Here is a 23485-nt window from a genome sequence, read left to right as displayed (position 1 = left end):
AAGTATAAGTTCATGCGAGCAAAGTCTTAATTATCTACCTTCACACATGAAGACTAGATAAAAACCAAAGAAAAATGTGGACACATTCAATGATTTTTCCCTTTTCTCTGCAGAAGCCTTCCTCTGGGCTAGGTATAGCTCAGTGGAACAGTACGTAACCAGCATGCTCAAAGCATTAGGTTTCATTCCAAACATAAAAGGAGAGGAAGAGAGAAGAAAAGAAAACCATCTTCTGCTGCTGAAACTGTAAATAAATTGTAGACAAGGTCTCTAATAAGTCATGCCTTCTTCCCTTTAACTGGGATGTATTACATTTCCCTACAGCATCATGTAAACTCATATAAACATTTAGGATCCAAATCAAAGCCTTATAGTATATAAAACCTATTTATTTCCTAAATGATTCAACAAATGTCAAAATTTTTCACCTGAAAATAGATTATGTGTGCTTTTCAGGAGATTTCACATTATGTGGATTATAATGGTAATTATAAATTCATACCACAGGGAAGCTGCACAAGAGTATCCTGAGAATTACAAACTCTCCAAAGTGCAAAGGACAATGTTTCCCAAAAGGTAGAATCTCTGTACAACGTTATGAGAATGGAAAATAAGAACTAGTTAAGAAGCTACTAATTGACTGATGACAGCTGTTAGGAGAGAGGGTGAAACCAGTTCTCTATGGAGATGTAGTCCCTAGGAGGTCCATCATGGTCCAATGGATGGATGGCCCTACACACTATGCATACAGGCAACACCAACTGGACTCAGTGGGTTATAGACAGACAGACAGACAGATAGACAGACAGGCAGGCAGACACAACAGACACAGAGACATAAGGTTGAGGAGACAGATCCAAAGAGAGTTATATGCAGGACTAGGGGCTAGGACAGAAGAATATAATCAAAATATGTTGTATGTATGAAATTATCAAAAATAATATATTTTAAAAAGTAAAAGGTAGCTCCATCTTAAGTTTTATATATGTATGTATATACTGTAGGAAGCTTAGTTATAGATTTTCTTGTGATATTCTTGAAAGGTTTATGGTGCTAGTTATCACTATGGATTCCCTCCTCCCCCCTCCCCTTCCATAAGACATCCATTTAACCCTCAGGTTCCAGTATCCTCACTGTAACCATTAATGCCACTACATTCTATCTGTCCTCGAAACCCTTCTCCCCCATGGCCCTTTACTAAACTTCCTGACCTCCATGGTAATTCCAGACATGATACACATAACTGAAGATTCAAAGCTACCACCCACAGATGAGAAAAACATGTGAGATGTGTCTTTCTGGGTTTGGGCTACCTCACTGAGGATAATCGTTTTCATATCCATCTATATACCTGGGACTTCCATATTTTCACTTTTCTTAACAGCTGAATAATATGCCCCATTGTGTAAGTGTATGACATTTTCACTCTCCATCCATCAGCTGATAGACATCTATATTGTTTCTATTCCCCAGTTATTGTGACTGAAGCAATAATAAACATGAATGGATGGATGGGGCAAAAATGATTCTCTACTAGACACTGCAGGCTAACAAATAAAAAGCCTACAACCAGGAATAGGTTAGAAAATTGTTGAAACTATTGTGAAACTGTCCTGAAGACCACCAAACACTGTAGGCTATTGCCAATGCTACTGGTAATCTTCAGACTCTATTGCTAAAGACACTACATATTTGAGTCATAGAATATGGAGAAATCAGCCTGGTACTGACCTGGAAAAGCATCACTATCAACTAGCTTTCACAGTACAGCATCGTGCTTGTGACACTATCAGAGAAGAAAGGTAAGCAGCAATCTTACTCAGCTGTGAACGCTGCAACTCACAATAGTAACTGGCCTGACAAGATAAGCCAACAAGTTCAACAGTGGCATGGATGTCATGAGAATAACTAGCCACCTTCTGATTGAATTTAAGGTCTGCTCCACAAGTTGAAACCCATGCCTGGTACCATGATCAGAGCTGAGATTACAGGGTTAGACGGGTCATAGGCCCTAGAGGAGAACCTATCACTGTTATTTTGCTAAATGAATACAAAGAGTAATTAACTGACTCCTAGTTGCTTATCTTTATATCCATAGATTAGTAAATCTCATTATAAACTTCTTTTTGCAGTACACGATCAACACAGAAACCTATGACTGGCCAAGATACAGAAAATGAGAGACTATGAAATGTTCAGAACTAAATGAGACATATATAACAATCTTCCGACCAAGACTCAGGGGTCACTTTGCTACGAGCAGGTGGAAAGACTGTAAGAGCCAGAGGCAATGGTTGCTACAGGAAATAGTGTTTTCTGAACACAACAGGGCAGCTGCACACATGCACACACAGCCACTGGAATAGCATGCACATGACCTGAACAAGCTCAGGCCAGGCGGAATCCCATAGAGAAGAAAGGTGGCCATGAAGTCCTCACTCCTCACTGAGGAGCTACTCATAATCCATAGCTGCTGGGAGAAAGCTGGTTTTCTTTAAGGGTATGGCCCCTAATAAGGAAACCACATCCCTGTGAATGGCCACATGATCAAGACTAAATTGGCAGCATAAATTGAGTCTGATAGGCCAAAACCAACCAACCAAACAAACAAACAAACAAACAAACAATGCTGGGTGGGAAGGAAAGGAGAGAGTGGATGGGGAAGAAGGGGGAGCAGTGAATATGATAAAAATAGATTGCCTGCAATTTTCAAAGAAGTAAAAGAAATAAAATGTCTAAAAATTTAAAAGTAGAAAAGACAAAGGTCTTAAATCTTGGTGTTTAAAAGAAAACCAAACTTTCAAGCCAGAATGATAACACATGCCTTTAGTGCTAGCACGTGGGAGGCAGAGGCAGGCAGATCTCTGTGAGTTCAAGATCAGCCTGGTCAACAGAGCAAGTTCCAGGACAGCCAAAGCTATACAGAGAAACTGTCTGGAAAACAAACAAACAAATCTCTCAAATAATGAATTCTGTGGGCTTTTTTTTCTCTGTAAGACAAAGCAATTTGAAAGCCAGTGTGGAAGTCAAAGGAAAATGTTTAGGATGGTTTCTCTCCTGCCAGCTTGTAGAATTCGGAATAAATTCAAGTAGTCAGGTCTGCACACAAGCTCCTCTATCTGAACAGCATTTTCTCTCACCAAAAGTTAATTAAAGCAACTTTAAATCACTCTCATTCTTACTCATATGTTATTTAACAAGATTTAACATATATGCATAGTAGGCCATTGGTAAGGATTAGACCTAAGATAGTGAGAGTTGAAACATTATGTGATATTTTTGACACACTCTTGAGGATAATAGAAATTAGATCATAAATAACACTTATCATACGAAAACACTTAGAAAACACAAACGAAGGACATTAAGCATTGATGCAGAGCTGAGTGCGGCAGCACCTGTACTCAAAAGACTGCAGAAAGAAGACCGTAGTTTGAACACTGCCTGGCTGCACAGTGAGACTCTGTCTTACAGAAACAAAGAAATTAGTTTAAAGATTTAATAATAAACACATCCAAATTGACTTCTTACCTGTGGAGAATAAATGCTAATCACACTTCTAATTCTAAATCAAACTGTATATGAAGTATAATAACACTAACATGACTCAGGAGCTAAACCCTGAAGTATTTATGGCAGAGAAATCAAAGCAGCAGCACAGAAGACACAGTAACACATTTTATAGCAATTGTAAGCAAAAAAGTTAAGATATAATGGAAATTTTTAAAAATGCAGGAGATACAGATAAAACAATGTCTAATCTCTGCCTAACTTAAAACATATGTATTATGGGTATATAATACATATAACATGTATAATATATAATAAAGGTGGAAAATAAGGAGAAAATGAATCAAATATTCCAGAACTGATGATGGAACAAAGAATCCAGACCTCTGGGAACTTGTTAGAAGGGGACATAGGGAGGAGAGGGACCACTTATAATGAAATGACAAATTCCCAAAAGCTGATTTGACAGAAGATTGTGGTTGCCATGGTATCTTCTCCCCCAAAAAAAGATTCAAGTCTAAGTAGATAACCATTAAAACTATATTTTGAAAACAAAATTAAATAAATATACTTGTGAATACATAAGACCTTCCTTTAAAGAAACCCAAGGGGCCATTCTCTACAGAACGTGAGTCTCTCTTGACTGCTCATACACTCTGCTTACCACACACTCATGCATGGAGCTTTACACTTTCTTTGTTCTACTTCATTTTTTTCTATAATATCAAATCATCTAAAATATTAACTTTATTTAAACTGCATATATTTTTCAAATTAAACTATTTTAATTTAAACTATTTCTTTTTGTAATTTAATTCATCTATATCTGTACATGTGCGTGTGTGTGTGTGTGTGTGTGTGTGTGTGTGTGTGTGTTTTGCCTGCAAGAATGCCTGATCACCATGTGCACACCTGGTGCCTATAAAGACCAGACAAGACAGTCAGGTCTCCAAGGAATAAAGTCACAAGATGCTTGCAAGCTGCCATGTGTGTGCTAGGAATCAAATCCACGTCATCTGGAAGAGCAGCCAGTGTTCTTAAACACTGCTGAGCGGACTCTGCAGTCCCTAAACTGTCTACTTCTACCACAAGACAATAATCCTTAAGAGGACAGGAACTTTTGTGTCTTGCATTATCATATGTCAACACTCAAAATAGCAGCTGATATCTCTAAGGCACTTCATGAATGAATGAATGAATGAATGAATGAATGAATGAATAGATGATATACTTCAAAAGAGCTGGGCATATAATGGCCCAATGGTAGAGCATATGCCTAGCATGAATGGAGTCTTAGGTCTCAATCCCTAGTATAGCACCCACTAGAGAAAACAAAAACAAAAGACAGAAGAAAAATCCAAGTGCCATCATGAATGTAAAAACATGGAAGCAAATCAAATGGCAAATCTACATGTGCAATAAAAGAAATATTGTCTTTAAATAATATTTTATTAATAACATTCAACAGTTTTTGTTTATTTAAATCTTCCTTCTTTGAGTTTTTAACTTCATTTAGCTTTGTTTAGTTTTGTTTGCAGTGATAATTTCTGTGGAGACATGCTATGCTTGTGATTCACCACTGTGCTCAGACCCCAGCCCTGGCTATATGTTAGTTCTAAGTAACATATTTAAAGCATTAACGTTATAGACAAGTTAAAAATAAAAGAACAGGTAGGAGATTTAGATCCATTAAGCAAATATCAACCTAAACAATGAAGCTGTTTTAATATCATACTTTGTATAAAAGACTATTAACAGAAACAAAGAAAATATGATAAATAAATGCTTAAAATTCTGCTTCATTGAGAAGATAAAATAAGTCTTAATTCATATTACTTAAGAACTTATGTGAAGTTGCTTTAAATGGATGTAAAGTAAAAATCACAAAGAAAAAAAGTCAGCAAACCATAATGAGCTATTTCAAAACATTTCTTCCCATCATAAGTAGATCAAGTAAGAAAAAAAATCAGTAAAAAAAAAACAAAAAACAAAAAACGGCCATGGACAATACATTACAGCTGGATTGACAGGTGTTCATATGCTGTTCTCAGCAATCACACAGGAAACACTATCTTAAAAGCACACGTGAATGTTTACAAGTTATCATACATTAAACTATAAATCACAACAAATTTCAAGAAACAACATCAAAAAGAATACACACTGACTATAAAACACAGGAATCAATAAAATTTGAAAATTAAAAATAAAACACTTCTGAAGAATTTGTGGATCAAATAAAACTAAATGGAAACAAAACCCAACAAGTGATAATAATACAACATTTTCACAAATGCCCAATATAAGAAAAATAGTGCTTGGAAGGAAATTTATATATATACAATGCTGATTTTGGAAAACTAATGTCCAATTAAAGAAGTCAGAAAGAGAGCTGGTTAAACACAATATCTAGAAAAAAAACATAAAGGTAGTATGAAAAAAATTAATGAAGAAATTAACACTACATAGAGATCAAAACAAGCAAACTTGGTTCTGAGGGGGAAAGTGTTAAGTACACGGAATTAATTCAGTCTGACATACAACCATCTTCTTTACCACTGACATCTCAGCGAAGGACCATCCCCATCAGCTTCACCACTCCCAACTGCCTCAACCCCTCTTCCCACCCCCACCCCCATCTTAAAATCCTGCAGCCTTAAAATACTCCAAAAAAAGGTTTCCTGAGTCATTTCCCAGAGACATCTCTGCCTTTAAACTTCCCAGACACAATGCCCTTCCCACTCTAAAACCACTATACATTGGTTTCTTCTACGCTAGTTTGAGAGTTACTGTGTAGAGAACAAATACTATGAAACAGTAACTCATACTTTGGACTCTCTGAAAGAGAATCTAGCTCAATGCGCACACAACATGCCCAAAGTAGCTTTCCTGTTAGGGATCTAATTACAGTTCTGATTGTGACACTTAGATCTTCTCTAAATGCAATGCCATGTACATGAGGCCTGCCCTTTCAAGTCACTGCCATAGGTCCATGGCTGTTAGTCTAATAAACGTCTAAACACTTACCCACGAAACACTGTGCATCCCACTCTATCTACAAAGTAATACATGTCTCGATTTTGACCATACATTCTTACATTCAGTGTCTTGTTTGACTACTTTACTGCCTTCTCTCCTTATATTTGGCTCAGTTTTCTTTACTCCAAAATTTCCTGTTTCCTAAAAGCTCTAATACATGATACTCATCCCAAAGTTTTGCTTCAAGTTTTGTTTTCTTCCCTGGAAAGCTGGCTATCAATCAAATAGACAAAAGTGTTATAATCAAACCAACATCTAAAAAGCCCCCAAAAGGAGGCATTCCATAGAGGCGCGTGCCTCATACTACTTCACTGACAACGACAGTACCACATGCTAATGGGGTATGAATTCAGTACCTGGGAAGATTAAAAGACACATAAATAAGCAAGCTAAAACATTGTTAATTAAATAGATGGCAACAAACTCTTTATAAGAGCAGGCAACGTTTTTCAATTTAGTTGTCCAATTTAGCTCTTTCAAGGAACACCTGGCCAAAGCCTGGAACATAGGCCTTTCTTTCATTTCGGGCTACCCTCACTTTCTCTGGATAAAATTACACTTTTAAAGGCCAGAGCTCCACTGGCCTTTGAACTGAGTCTTAAAGCAGTGGGGAATACCAGATAAAGGACTAGAAAGTAACACAGACAATCTGGATCTTATTCCTGCCAGAGAAACACTGTAACAATTAGGATGGGCCACTTAACCTGGACTTAAATGGGATCCTCTCCATATTGAAGAATAATAATTAATATTGACTTAATAAAACACTATTAAGTTGCTTCATATGCCATGAGAGTTTATAAGCAGAGTACTATCTCTTTGGCAGCTAATTATGAGTATATCCACAAAAACAAAAATTATTCAAACATAAAAATTTAACTAAAGACAAGCATATTAAAAAGTAAAATGAAAATGAAATGTTCATATGTTCTTTCTCCTTTTGTTCTCCAGTAGATTAAAATCTTATTAGAAAACAGATAAGTCAAAAGAACTAAAGAAATAGGAGAGGAGCAGTGTGTATTTTAGGACATAAATAATATAGAGTATCAAATGTCATTCAATTTAACCCCAATGATGTTTTCAGAGGCTTATGACACTCAAAAGCCTACATTTGACACACAGTTCCTAGGATGAGCTCCATTCAACAAATAAAAGAGTGGGGGTGGGGAAAACACCTCTGGATGTGGAGTTACTTTCTCTAGGGCCTTTAATTTTTGTTAAATTCTGCAGACAATTTAACTAGCTCAACTAACAAATCCCTACTGGAGATAAACTGTAAACAGCGGTTGGGTTTGCACCCATTTTGTGGTTTTAGTCTTACAATAAAGTGGAGCAACACTGCCAATCAGATCCTGTGCCTCAACCGAGCTCATCCATTTGTAGGCTGCTAACCTTAATCCCTCTTCCTATGACTGCTGAGGAAGTCAGCAGAGTCTGATGAGACGTCTCCAGCCAGCCCGTAGCTCTCACTGGTCTTGGCACGATCTTGGCACACATCAAGTGATCGCTTTCCATGTACTGCTTAATGGCACAGAGCCATATACTTTACGTAAAGGCAGATCCTATGAACCAAATGCTTGCTTCACTAACTACAACCTGCTTTTAAACCTTCACAAGAATATTCTGACTAGAATGTTGAGTATAAAAGTAAAAATAAAAGAAAGGTCTTGAAGAAGATAACCTAAAGATCACAACATGACACCATGCACTCAAGGCCTGTGCATTTCTCAGTATAAGCTTCTGGTAAGACTCTCATAGAGACAGACTTAACAGCAAACATACGAAGCAGCACTGCTTGTGCTTTAAGAGGGGAAACTGGGAGGGGGATAACATTTAAAATGTCAATAAACAAAATCACCAATAAAAATGAAAAAACAATTAAAAAGGACTAAAGATTCAAAAAGTATTCCATGAACCTTCACACTTCTTCGGAGAAAAGGTGATTGTGCTTACAAAACTAAAATGTTATCACTATACCCCAAAGAAAAGAACGTTTACAAACTTTTGATTTGCAATAATGCTCAGACAATTATAAACGCCTATGTTTACATGGGAATCCACATTTTCATTCTATAAGGCCTTTGTCCACACTTGCAAAGTCACACATCAAAATAAACTTGTGCCAAGAAGCGAATAGGCATGCTTGGTGTGCTGAGGTTAATTCTTTCCTAGGATATGAGGGGCACAGCCTGCAAGATTTTCACTCTGTGGTTGCACAGGAAAAGTACTGCTCATATTTCTCTAGGTGAGCACGCCCCCTTGTGGACACTTCCGTACTTACCTTCTCAAAAGTCTCAGTATTTCCTGGTACATGTTTCCCTTTCCTGTTTATATATCTTTAATATCAGTTCTCAATAGCTACAGTACTGAAGAAGTAACATTATTTAATATTTCAACTATCCTAACTTCTACTTTTGGTTCAAAATTCCTATGTACCAGTTTATTATCAAAAACTAAAGCATGGATTTTGATCCAGCATATATTTAACCATCTAAGAAAAATCAAATTTTTGTTGCGTCTACAAGATGAATAAAATAAAATGTCTTTCCTTTGAAATTAATATCAGAATCAGTTTTAGATGATTAGTACTAACTTAATTAAATGATACTTTCTATGAATTATAAAAAAAGTTCACCCATTCATAAGCTAACACAAATAATAACCATACACAGCAATCTCAAAATGACAGATGTAGAATGTAGATAATCCAACTTGAAAAGTACTTCCTGCTTAATTGACCTACTAAGTAAAGGGGGAAAAATGTATTTTGATCTCAGTGGAACTGGAGCTAGTCCTTAAAGTAGGACCAGTATTAAAACATCAAGAGGCAGAGAAATCGCTGTTGCTTTGTTACCAATTATTATTCCATAAATACTGAAGCAAAAACAAAAACAGAATTGAGACTAATTCATAAGTCAAAAAACTAAATAGAAAAACAAAACCTTCTAAGCCCGCTCCACTTCTAGGGTTTCTTTGAGATACGTGCTATCACCTTCAAAGCCTACCTCCTTACGTAATTTGGAACTTCACTTTGGCGCACTTAGTATTTTAACTTCAGTAAAGGAATCTTCATTTCTGATCTTGTTGGTTTGGTGTTTAAATGCCTCCTATACCTATATAAATACTTCTTTTCCTAGGCTTTGGAAAGTTTCTGCTATAATTTTATTCAATCTACTTTCTATGCCTTGAGCACGGAATTCTCCTACATCATGATTCATAGAACTTTTTGGTCATTTCATAGTACTCTATAGGTTTAGAGTACTCTTTTAATGCCTTATTGTATAGGGTCACTCTTGATTTTTTACTTATTAAAGTGACATTTATTTATGGGTGGGGGTGTCACACATGCTGAGGTCATGCATGACAGAGGCAATAAACTTGTAGGTTTTGGGTCTCCTCTTCCACCACTTGAGGTACTTGACACAGACCTGCTTGCTGTTCCACACAGCATTACCTCTGACCCAAGAATCCATCTCACAGCCAAAGTCGTACTGCACAAAAATGGAGGATGCTGTGTGCTGGCTGCTAGGGTTATGATCAGCTAGCTTTGTTATATCCAGTCAGGGCCACTCACAGTGGGGTGAAACCTCCTACACTAATTAACAATCCAAATAACCCCACGAACATGCCAACAGGACAATCTAATACACACAATCCTCGGGTGAGATTTTTTTCTCCCCCAGATACTTCTAGATTATGTCAAAGTGACAGTTAAATCTACCCACAGCAGTTAGTGTGGTTGTGAACACTGCTTTCACTACTAGGCAACTTACTGTTTAATACCAGTACCTACAGTGCCTTTAATATCCTGGCTCCAACAAAGTTTTCTTCCTTCTAACTACTGCACAGTTCTGTTTTCGTTTTTTCCTTGCAGTCTAGAGGTATTCTGCTGGCCAGCTTTCAGCATGTAGTCCTGTGACCTTTGCTTTGGGTTCCATAAGAGTATACTTCATGTAGAGTCTGGGATTACCAAGCAAAAAACTGAGCAAGGTTGGGGAAATTGGGATCACTATTTTTAATGTCATATTTCATCTCTATGAGAAGATTTTCTTGATGTTCCTTCTGCTGTCGTGTGTAAAAGATGGAAAAAATATACTAAGAGAATAGAACAAGATGGTATAGCTATTCTGGTATTAACACACACACACAGAGGGGTGGGGGAGGAAGAGAGGAAGAGAGGGAGGAAGGGAGGGAGGGAGGAAGGGAAGGAGGGAGGGAGGGAGAAGGGGAGGAGAGAGAGAGAGAAAGAGAGGGGGGGGGAGAGAGAGAGCGTGCGCACTAGCTAACAAACATCAATCAGTCCACTCTAGGGACTAGAAAGGCTATTGCATGGGCTAGACAGGTGGCTCAGAAGTTAAGAGCTACTAGGGGGCACAGGTTTAGTTTCCCAGGATGTACATGCAGGATTACAACCAGCTTTAACTCCAGTTCCAGAGGATCCAACAGTCTCTTTTGGCCTCCTCAAGCACCAAGCTTACAAATGGTGCAAAAATATACATACAGACACAATACCTACACAAACATAAAGGAAATAAATCTGTTTTTTTAAGGCCACTATATTTTAACAAAAGAACACTTCACCAACAAGATATAGCAGCTATAAATAGGTTAATATTGAATATTAGGACCAGCAATTTCAAAACCAAACAATGAGCATCAAAGTCAGATAGGTCTTCATACAATAACAGAGCAACAATACTAGGTTTCACTATCCTAGGATTAAAATTAACAGCAGCAAAGGGGTTTCAGAATTGAACAACAACTATAAAATAGACATAATATATCTCCAGAATATTCCACCTAACACAGTGGATCTCAACAGGAGTCACCTAAGACCATCAAAAACACAGATACTTACATTACAATAGCAAACAGTAGCAAAACTACAAATATGAAGTATCAACAAAAATAATTTTATGGTTGGAGGCCAGCACAACATGAGGAACTGTATTAAAGGGTTGCAACATTAGGAAGGTTGAGAACCACTGATCTAATAAATGGAATTCTTTACAATATCCAGTGGAATCTCTTCTAAAATAGAACATATTTTAGGTCACCAAACAAGTCTTAGCAAACGTAAAGGAATCTAAATGAATTCTTAGACTTCTTACATCATAGTAGAGTAAAACTAGAAATCAATGGTACATGAAAATGAAAAGGAACACAAGTGCTGAAAGACTAAAAATACCTGCATGACCTCAGTCATCTGACAAAAACCACTGAAGAAATTAACAATTCTTAGAGACAATAAAAAGAAAAACTTGCTGGGTGGTGGTGGCACACGCCTTTAATCCCAGCACTTGGGAGGCAGAGGCAGGTGGATTTCTGAGTTCAAGGCCAGCCTGGTCTACAGAGTGAGTTCTAGGACAGCCAGAGCTATGCAGAGAAACCCTGTCTCGAAAAACCAAAAAAAAAAAAGGAAACCTTACCCTTACCTCAACTTTTAGGATACAGAATAGACAGTTCTAAGAGGAAATTGTGTAGTGATGATGGCATTACAAAAAAAAATAATCATCAAGTTTTCAAATAAACAAGCTAATGACCCACTATATATACAGTGTTGGAAAGACAAGAACAAGGCAAACTAAAAGACAGCAAATGAAGTTGGGCATGGTGGTGTCCACCTTTAATCCTAGTGCTCGGGAGCAGAGACAGTAGATCTCTCTCTGAGTTCTAGCCCCAGGGCCCGCCTGGTGGACAGAGAGAACGGAATACTGCAGGTTGCCCTCTGACCTCCACAAGCATTCCATAGCATACACATGCCCACATACCCCGAAACAAATGAAAACCTGAAAATGAACGAATGCATCATAATGAAAAATGCTGACCGTCTAAACCCCATATAAACACAAATGTAAAGTCTGACCTACCTAGCACCAATTAACAAAGAAAACCTCTACAGTGGACTCATCAGGTGATAAGCATACTCCTAGATGGGAATGCTGAAATTTTAATATATTACCCACCATTCAAGGCAATGATTTCAAAAGGAAGATAATCATTTATAAAAGGGAAGGAAGAACTTCCCTTTTATAGAGCACAATATATAATGAACATCTCATTACAAAAGTGATAGAAGCCCACTTACTTCTACTTACTATCTTCTTGAAAATCACAGAGCAAAAAGATCAAGCAAAGTAACTCTCAAGAGAACAGTAATGATACTCCTCCTTGCACACAAAATGCGCAGGCGTGTACAAATGGAACAATGTGAAGAAAATATGTTGTTTTGGGGCCACTCATTTTCTTTGATCTTAACCTACCTCTCACCCAAAAACATACAATGATTTAGAATGATGCAGTTAAGCACTTACATAATAACTTCAAGATGGAAGGGAAAAGGGGAAAACATTACCCACAATATACTTCAAAAGAATAGAATATATTTATATGAAGCACACAAAGCAAGTTCCAACATTTCCTTTCTGAAACATGTGGCCAATTTAATGTCCCTGTGTGGTGGCTAAAGAACCAAAATTAAAAGTTGTAGCATCTCTTTCGAGTGGTTTTGAACGCACAACATGGTATGAAAGCACAAAAGCAGAGCTTATTTCTGCAAATGTGTTTGTTAGAAACTGAAGACGAAAACAAGCTCACACAACGCGCAAGCGCCTGATGAGCATTTGCTGCACTGCCCTGCGTAGTGCTCATTGACCCACAAGCCAACAAAAATTAACTAAACGCTTAAATTACATTATGCATGTGGTGAGAGGAAGCAAGGATAACTATGCACACTCAACTGTCGAATCTGTAACTAAAGAAAAGGAGATGGAAATTATTTCAGCAATATGCTGTGAAGAATGAGAAGAGAAAGGGGAGTTTGAAACATCAAAAATGTTGAAATCAAACAATATCCCCAACTTCTTTTAATACTCTAAGAACAAGGGTTCCTTCCAATCATATCCAGGACTAACTGTTTGAAATTGATATTTATGAAATATAGACTATGGTCTAGATGCACAGTGTCTGTTTTCTAAATGTAAATGTCTTCTCAGCCATGGATCACTTAGTCTTCCTGTGGCATGAACCACATACAGAAACAGATCAATGAGTTAATGGAATCATTCCAAGAATACTGTTTCTTCACCCAACTACGATAAAAATTAGTGCTGACTAGGTTACCTTTTGCTTTTTATCTCAGAACACAAGTATGGGGTATTTATATACAATAAGAGATAGAAGAAAAACTAAGTAAGCCCATTCAGAGAGAACAGGGCCAAACAATTACTACTATTTTCATATTAAAATATAGTAAGTTAAATAGTTATCTTTCCTGTTTCTACCACAGAAGTCACCAAAAAAAAGCAGTGATGAAAAAAAGAAATACAATCACAAAGAATACATAAGTCTTAAAAACCTATAGTTCTCACTTTAAAATTCTATACCTTAAAATCTATGAAACCTATAGCTAGAAACTAAGTTCACAAAAATGAGTTAGTTCACAGAAATTAAGTGTGATGGCGTCAACTCTTCCTCACTGTCTCTCTCACTTCCATGATAAAACTTCTCAAAAGCTATCCTGCCTCTTCTTCCCACCCCACCCCCACCTCATCAACCCACACTATCCCCATCTCCAGTCTACATGTCACAAATATGATCTACCCAGACCAACAGTCTCCAGGTTGCAACCACTGCCATGCCAAACCCTGCAGCCATTCCTCAGCGTATGTGACCCAGCAAAGACTTTCTTTGAAATAAATGCTCCTCCTGAAGTCCTCTCTCTTCTCCCTTACCCACTTCCTCCCTCCCTCCCTCTCTCTCTTTCTCCCTCTCTCCTTCTCTCTTTTCCCCTCTCTCCTTCTCTCCCCCTCTCCCCCTCTCTCTCACACAAAGAGAGATAGGGTACCTTTGCGTCACCTTTTTCTTCAGGTGGTTCCTTGTCTCCTGGTTTCTACATCGTGAACTGGCTTGAGATTCAGGTGCAAATATCTCACAGTCTCACTATTTAGGGTGTGTATCAATATGGGTGTATATTCCTTTTTATATCAATAATTTCATCATAGATATCACCTTCTTGCTCTGTCTATAAAACTACTGTCCGTGAACATGTAATTGTTCATATAACCAACTTCACAATCAATTCTTCTACTTATCACAGCTTGGTTGCTAGCCTTGGGCACTGCTGGGAAGGTCGTGGAACTATTAAGAGATGGGAAGAAAACCCTGGATACTAGGTCCTCCCTGAGGACATGGAGAGCCTAGCCCATTCTCTCTGTTTTGACTTCTAGGATGCCAAGAAGTGGCTCTGATGTACCGACCTTTTTAGGGGCATGACAGCAGAAAGCCAGTGGACTCATGAAACCTCTAACCCAAAAGAAAACTTTCTCATAAGAAAACTGTCTCAGTATTTTGCTGGTGATATAAAATTCAACAACACCTTAACGTTTTCATCCTTTTTTTCATGGCACTGGGGACTGAGCCCAGGGCCTTATGTGCTAGGCAAAGGCTCCAGCACTGAGATACATGCCTAGCCTGACCTTTTGATAGAACCAAAGCCTTTCCATTGAATGTAGATCATAAGACAGTATTCATATAATCCTTAGTCTTCAATAAACAACTGTCTTTCTAAACTCATTATTCCTAGGTTTAACATGAAACAACAGATTATGTAATTTTAATAATAAAAAGCAATGAATCCAAGAAGGATACTGGTGGAGGATACTGATGGATTCAACTGCAGGCAGCACGGGAGCACAGCACACTGAAGGGTAGCTCTTGAAATAAAGCGGAAACTCCTTTCCACGCGCACTCCATGCAGAAGGACCTAGCCTATCTGCCCCTTCAGCTGCACTCCACACCACCCTCCCCACCCTTTTTGCTTCAAGCACACCAGCTCTCGTTTTCATTACCCCACTATGACAACCTCCACAATGGCCTCTAAACACACAGTGCATTCTGGGTGTTGTATTCTTCTGCTGACCATTTATAAAGCTCACTCTTTCACATTTTAGCTCAAGTAGATCTCTGCTGATCATCCTAATGGACACAATCTACCTTCATACTCTCATATCTAGGCTACTATATATCATATCATTTTGGTCTTTTCTTTTTTCTTAAAAAAACACAACATACTGAAACATGATAACAACCTTAATTATAGGTATGTATTTCCCAATCACTGTCTCACTAGAGCATTTTGCTCACCACTGTATTTTTTTTTTTTTTTTTGGTTTTTCGAGACAGGGTTTCTCTGTATAGCCCGGGCTGTCCTGGAACTCACTCTGTAGACCAGGCTGGCCTCGAACTCAGAAATCCGCCTGCCTCTGCCTCCCGAGTGCTGGGATTAAAGGCGTGCGCCGCCACCACCGCCCGGCACACTGTATTCTTATTAGCTGTCACAAATCACTTTCTGAATAAAAAAAAAAAAAAAAAAAAAAAACCTAATGACCTGAATAGGTAAAGCAGTGATACTTCCATGCATAAAATTATAAACAAATAGTCACAACAAAGAACTGTGTAAGCCTTTCATGGGAGCTTTGTTCCAGAAAGTAAACACCCAGAAACAACCAATCGCAACAGAAGAAAATATAAGCAAATTATAGTTATGCACATTAGGATATTACTTAGAGGTTTTCTGTCCCCCCCCCCAACACACACACACCTCTAAAGGAACCAGTGATGGGACATCTGGAAATATCCTGTGAAAAAAAGTGCATAGAAAAAAACCACATTCCCTATGACAGCAACATAAAGCATCGATGGCAGTAAAAAACTAGAAGAATAGCTACTATCTAGATGAGGGATTAACTGAAAGACAAGAAAACCAGGCATGCTGTGTATTGCTTGATCTGACTTGGGCTGCAAGAGTACATACAGTTATGAAAACTGATGAAACTGTCAACTCTGTGCACTTTGTTTTAGAGACAGGTCCTACTCTACAGCCTGTGAGCCATCCGGTCAAACTCCTGAAAGCAAGGCTTACAGACAAACAAACCCAGAAACTCTCATTTTTAAAGGGCAAAAAGTTCTAAATTTGTTCACCAAGACATCATAAAGAATGCAAACACATATACACACACACACACAAAACAGAACAGACTATACAAGCTTTCATCAAAATCTATATATTAATTTGCTTATTTGCATTCTAAAACCTATATTATGAGCTATATAAGCACAGTTGGACCAAAATGTTTGATTAGTTATCATATGAGAAAACATACTGAGAAAATACCTATTATTATGAAAGATGGTTTATTTGATACTTTATGGAATCCACATGAATCTTTGATAGAAAGCATAAATCAGCTCATGAGGCATTAAAGAAGGACTCTATGATACAGATAAGGTACATACAGAATAGGACCTGACACATCAATCGAAAGTTGTGTGCTAGTAAACTCTAAGGTAATAGGATGAAGAACGCTGTGGCTTTCAACTTCACTCTACTATCAAAAGCAAGTACGAGAAGACCAAAACAATACATGTGGACAAAATGCCGTGTGGCTACTAGGCATTTTGTGCACTACTATGCATTTTGTGGCTACTAGGCAAATGAAACAAAGAATGGGCAAATATTGAGAGGCTGAATATCTTCTTTTATTCAATTTTGATTCAGTTTAATTTAAAAAACATTTTCAGTCACTGCCAAATATGATTCTAATAACTAAATAAATAAATCCACATTTTCAAGTCAATTTTATTACATGTATTCATTTATATGTCTATTTATTTAACTGTATCTATATGTTTAAATACAGAAATGCCACAGCATGCAACTTTCACAAATATGTTCTGTCCTTATACCATGTGGGCCCTGGGGATCAAATGGTAGCAAGTGCCTTTACCCACTGTGCCATCTTACCAACCCTCAACAGTTACAAAACTTTGAAGTAGCTCATTGTTAATTTTTTAACTGATTATATTTCAAAAGACATTTTCAATTCAGTAGCTTAAACTATATTATTAAAATTAATTTTTGTTTACATTTTTAAATTAAATTCACTGTTTCTTTTCATGATAAAATTTTCAAGAAAGGGGCTAGAGAAATGGTTCAGTAGTTAAGGGCAATTGCTGCTCTTCCAGAGGACCAGGGTTCAATTCCCAGTACTCACATAAAAGCTCACAAATGTCTATAACTACAAGTTCTGACACTCTCACACTAACATACATGCAGGCAAAACATCAATGCACATTAAAACAAAACAAAAAAACCTTTTTTTTTCCCAAAAAAAGGCTTTCTCTGTGTAGCCATGGCTGTCCTGGAACTGGCGCTATAGACCAGGATGACCTCAAATACAGGTATCTACCTGCCTTTGCTTCCCGGAGTGCTGGGAGTAAAGGCATACACCACAACACCCAGCTAGAGTTTTAATTTTTAAATTACAATTTTTGTATGTGTATTATGCATGCACATGTGCACATGCTCAAGAGAATGTCACAACACATGTGTCAAACTCTGAGGACAACTTATAGGAGTTGGTTTTCTCCTGTCATATGGGTTCTAGGGAAAACTGGAGTCATCAGTTGAACCATTTGCAGTAAATACATTAAGGAAGTTCATTTACTTAATGAGCCCCGCCTTCTCGGCTCTGCTTTAATATACGTATATGGAATATGCTATATTTCAAATGGACTGTATTATTCTAAAAGCAGGTCAACAATATCACTGCATGCATCAGCCAATTCTTCAGACACCTCCTGACCTTTGTACTTGATTGTCTTCTTCTCTTCAGCTGGATGAAGTCTGATTCCACCCTTTCTGCCAGCTCTAATTTCCTCTTGTTCCTTTTAAATGCTGCTAAGCTGAATCCTACAAAAGAGAGCAACAAAAATATTTGAGAATTATTAGAACAAGAAGGCAAGCGAGATACCCTAAACAGTGCCTCTCCACAAAAATCCACTGAAGACTGAGAACTGTTGAGTTTTTAAATGGCTTCCCAATGTACACTGACAAAATAGAAAAACAAAAGAAACAGTACAAGTTTAAAAACTTAGGGAAACGATCAAACCAAAGAACTGAGTTCTGAAGGTAGGCAGGGCCCAGGGAAACCTTCCACGACCATTCAGCTGTATGGTTCTCTAAGTCTCAGTACACAGACATGGGAGGTGACACCTGGGAACACCACTCTGAAAGTATACTAGAGATGAATGACGAGAAAAAAAGGGAATCCCAGAAGTCGATCCACCTCAAGGAAGGTAAAAACAAGCTGCCACACACTAAGAAGTAAGATTGTAAGCCTTAACCTTGTCTCTAGATGTAAAGGGGGAAAGTTTGGAAAGGAATTTTTTTTTTTTTTAGGTTTTTCGAGACAGGGTTTCTCTGTGTAGTCCTGGCTGTGTCCTGGAACTCACTCTGTAGACCAGGCTGGCCTCGAACTCAGAAATCTGTCTGTCTCTGCCTCCCAAGTGCTGGGATTAAAGGCGTGAGCCACCACCGCCCGGCGGAAAGGAAATGTTAACCAAGGCCACTGATGCATGGGTAGAGAAGAGTTTATGTTATCTGTATGATCTGAAGGACAAAAAAGTGACCCCAATGTATCTGACGGTTAATCTTCACGGCCAACTGAACTGGATTTAGAAATAACAGGGAAACATAGCTCTGCCTGTATCTATTGAGGGTATTTCTAGAGAGGTTTAACTTAGAATAGAAAACTAGCCCTGAATTCCATGGTCTGGTGTCCTGGACTGAATAAAGCAAGCTCAGCACCAGTCTTTGTGCCTCTCTGCTTCCTGACCAGTGGACACTGTCCCTCAGACTGTAGCCAGCACACATTCCTCTTTGCTGGGGGCCAAACCCAGGAAATTACCTGTTGTTCTAAGAGAACCTCAGGAAATTACCTGCTGTTCTGTAAAGCCTCATCAGTACAAGGTTTGCGAGTCTCAGGTCCCAGGAACTTAAAGAACGTCTGGTATTTCCTGGGAGCCAGTTACGACAGTGAGATGGTCTTGGACAATAAGGAAATGACAGTGGGATGGTCTTGGACAATGAGGATATGACAGTAGGATGATCTTAGACAATGATGATTCGATAGTGGGATAGCCCTAAGCAATGACCCTCGACTAAACTTCCCGTTTTGCTGTGTCTTTATAACCTGCCCTCGAAATTAAAGTTTCAAAGCTTGATCAGAACCCCAGACTTGTTCTCATTCTTTGTGTCTCTTGTCCCTTCATTCTTTTACCCCCTTCCCCAGGGTCTCGTTGAATCCCCTGCAGGCCGGGACACTCTTCTTCTTTGGCATTTGGCCACAGACTATCCAAACAGAAAAAAAAAAATTGAAAAAAATAAAAATCACTGAGTATGTGAGCCTGGTATGGTGGCTCACACCTATCATCACAGCGCTCTACAAGCTGGGAAGAAGAATTGTTATGGGTTCAAGGCCAGCCTGGTCTACAGAATGAAATTTCTTAAAACAAAACAAAACAACAAGAACAACAACAACAACAACAAAAAAAAACCCTAAAGTTTGATGTAACGTCTACAGAATACATAAATATATCAACACCGGGACGTTCTCCAACCTAGACTATAAGTTAGGCACCAAAATGGGTCTCAAGACTTTAAAAACCAAAATCTTAACACAAATCTTCTATAAGATGCAGAACAAAATTTAGAAATGAATAAGCAAAAATAGAAAATAGGCAAATTCATTAAAATTAAACAATATTCTCAGGATCAGCCAACGGGTCCTGAAGAAATCAAAAGGAAATCATGAAGTCTCTCAAGCTGATGGAAACCCTGCATGCCACAGTCTGTTTATTTATCAAATGCAGTACAATAAACGCAGATGGCTGCAGTCAATTCCTGTGTGAAAGAGCCTGATCTTAGGGAACTAGGAAGACAACCAAACCCAAGGAAATCTTGGCTATCAGAGCACAAATAAGTGAAATAGAGACTAGAAATAAACTACTAATAATCAAATTGATGGCTGCTTTTTGAAAGAAACTTTCAAATTTTTTAAAATAACAAATTATTTTCAACAAACCTTTTGCTAGATAAAAGAAAAAATAAAATTTGATGTGAAAAAGGAGAAACATTACAAGTGATATCACAAGAATACAATGAACCAGAAAAATTGTACTGATAGTTATATGCCTGCAAACTAGAAAATCTAGACGACAGAGATAAGCCCTGGACATATACAATACAGCCAGCCTGGATCAAGACTGCGAAAATATACAGTGAACTAAAACAAGTAATGAAACAGAAGCAGTAGGTTAGTGTTGCATATGGTTTGAAGATGAGTGCAGATCAATGGTAAAGCCTTTGCCCAACATGTATGAGGCCTGGAGTTTGTCCCTGTGATGGTTTAAATGGGAATGCCCTCCACAGACTGACTCATGTGTTTGAATGCTTGGACCATGGGGAATGACAGTGTTAAGAACTGTGGCCTTGCTAGAGGAAATGTGTCAGTGTGGAGGCAAACGAGGTCTCAGAAGATAAGGTCACTTGCTGCTACCTGCTGATCCAGGTGTAGATGGATCTCTAACTCTTTGTCCAACACCATGACTGCCTGTATGCTCCTATCCTTCCCTCCATGGAAATAATGGATTAAATCTCTGAAACTATAAGCCAACCCCAATTAAATGTTATCTTTTATAAGAGTTGATGTGGTCATGGTGTCCCTTTAAAGTAACAGAAACCCTAAGGCAGTACATTATTAGCACACAGGGTGTGGAAGAATCTCTCACCAAAGAAAAGTCTATAACTTGAGGTTAACTGCTCATTTCTACAAAATATTTCAAGAAAAATAAATTGCAAATTCTTAAACTATTCCAAATATAAACCAAAAAAAAGAAGAAACTCTATCAAATTAATTCTACTAGGTCAGCATAACCCTGACACAAGAATCAAAAACACAATAACTACAACCAAAACACTGCTGATGAACAGATATCAAAATTATCAAAACAGTAACATACCAACTCCCACAGCTTCAAAGCATCAAGTAAGATTTATCCCAATGATTCAAGAACATACCAAACATATCAATATAGGTATGATATCACATAAAGAGAATAAAGAAAAAAATATGATCTCAATTCACATAGAAGAAAGCACTCAGTAAGACTCAGCAGCCCTTCATGATAAAAACCCTGACAGGATTAGACGAATCATCACAGTACGGGCTGGAATGATGACAAGTGTGTGGATAACCTCCTCTGAGAGCAGGACATGTGGCTCACAACACCTGTTTTATTGACATGCCATAGGAGATTAAATAAGAAGAAAATGAGAAAGTATCAAATTCCAAAGAAGGAAGTCTAATCAGCTAGGCTGTAGACGGCAGACTTTATACAGAGAGGCCTTAAGACCCTACCCAACCATGAGAAAAGACAAGAGCTAGAGCATGGGAGGACACAGCAGAAACAGCAGCAGGACCGGCAAGATGTGTCAGCAGGCAAAAGCTGTTTTGCCACCAAGCCTGATGATCTGAGTGAGTTCCATCCCCAGGCCCCACATGTTGAAAGGACAAAGCCTATGATATCCACACATATCATACATGATATGTGTGCATATACACAGATACAACAGAGAGAAATACCCACACTAAATAAAATGTAAGAAAAGAAGAAACAATTTTGAAACACGTAGCAGCAAGTATACTGTGCACAAATAACTTGCTCTTTTATAAAAAGTTATGAGAGGCCTGAGCTAGAACCCACATGGCCCACAAGAGCTCATCAGGAGACGTCTCTCCACCATTATCTCATCAAATATGTCTCCTTTACAAGTTCATTATAATTTATGTAACAGTAGATTATCTTCATGACCTGGGATGTTCAGTGTCTTTGGAAGGGCCTAGGAGCTAGTTAGGTCATATTTGATGAGTTCCTGACCATCAAGTGAAATGTGCAAGAGTTTCCTGTTGCCGAGCTTACCAGTGACCACAACTTGCATGAGAAGAATTCTGAAAGCCACATGGAGAATATTAGAATTTATAAATGGAAGGAATTTTTGTGTAATAAAAGTCTTTTCTGTGATAGTCTCAGGAACTAATCAAATATGTTTTTATCAATTAAGCCTTATTCTAAAAGACAATAGGGAAACATATTCTTAAACCTCACACATACATACACACACACACACGTTATTTGTTAACAAATGTCTTAGGCATTTATAGCTCTACAGAATTACTAAAAGTTATAAAGAAATATTTCTGTGAAGTGAAAAAATAAACATAAAAAGTGAATCATATTTACAATTATCATAAAAGTAGAAATATCTAGGAATAAGTTTAAGGAAGAGAGCAATCTCTACAGTGACAATTACAAAACACTGAAAAGAATTTAAAAGGATGCATTCTCAAAAAAGAAAACCACAACCTAATACTTTGAAAATATCTACATCACCTAAAGCAAGTCCATAGATCTCATGCAATCTATATGAAAATACCAAAAATATTCTTCATAGAAATAGAGAAAGCAATCATAAAATTCACCTGTAACTATAGAAGATCCTGAGGAGTCCTAGCAATCTTAGCAAAAACAAAGCTACGGCATCATACAACTTCATTTGAAAAATACATTACAAAACCATAGTAAACAGAAGAGGATGCAGTGACCAAAATTCACAAGCACAAACACACAAGCATGCCACATATGCGCGTGCGCATGTACACACAAACACACGCGCACACACACACACACACACACACACACACACACACACACACATCAAAGAAGCAGCTTACAGAGCCCAGAAACTGTTCAGTATAATTACAGCCAGGTGATTTCCAAAAGAGGTACCAAGAATAACTATTCCAAGTTTCTACTGCTAGGAAGAAAGTATAAAAAATAGACAATTAAAAAATGACACAATTTCTCTTAACACAAAATTTAATTCAAAAATATATGACAGCATGAATATTACAGGCAAATGGATGGAACTAGAAAAATCATCCTGAGGCCCAGAAAGACAAATATGGTCCTTTGAACATACATTATGGCTTCCAGTTTTGTGTTTTTATAAATTCTTGAGTGTGCGAATGAGTGA

The 23485-nt window shown here is 37.8% G+C and overlaps 1 protein-coding gene across 6 annotated transcripts in view; it reads right to left on the bottom strand.

Annotated features, from left to right (window-relative positions):
- Tasp1 (taspase 1) overlaps nt 1–23485 on the bottom strand; it is a 161100-nt gene that overhangs the window by 121058 nt on the left and 16557 nt on the right. For all 6 annotated transcript variants that reach the window (XM_028755162.1, XM_028755199.1, XM_028755179.1 and 3 more), the window contains one exon: nt 18195–18301. In XM_028755162.1, the coding sequence (XP_028610995.1) occupies nt 18195–18301 (107 nt within the window). The remainder of the gene's footprint in view (nt 1–18194; nt 18302–23485) is intronic.

Source organism: Grammomys surdaster, unplaced genomic scaffold, assembly GCF_004785775.1.
Source record: "Grammomys surdaster isolate TR1022 unplaced genomic scaffold, NIH_TR_1.0 129, whole genome shotgun sequence".
NCBI classification, from domain to species: Eukaryota; Metazoa; Chordata; class Mammalia; order Rodentia; family Muridae; genus Grammomys; species Grammomys surdaster.
Note: the sequence above shows the minus strand (reverse complement) of the source record. Positions and strands in the feature narration are given on the sequence as shown.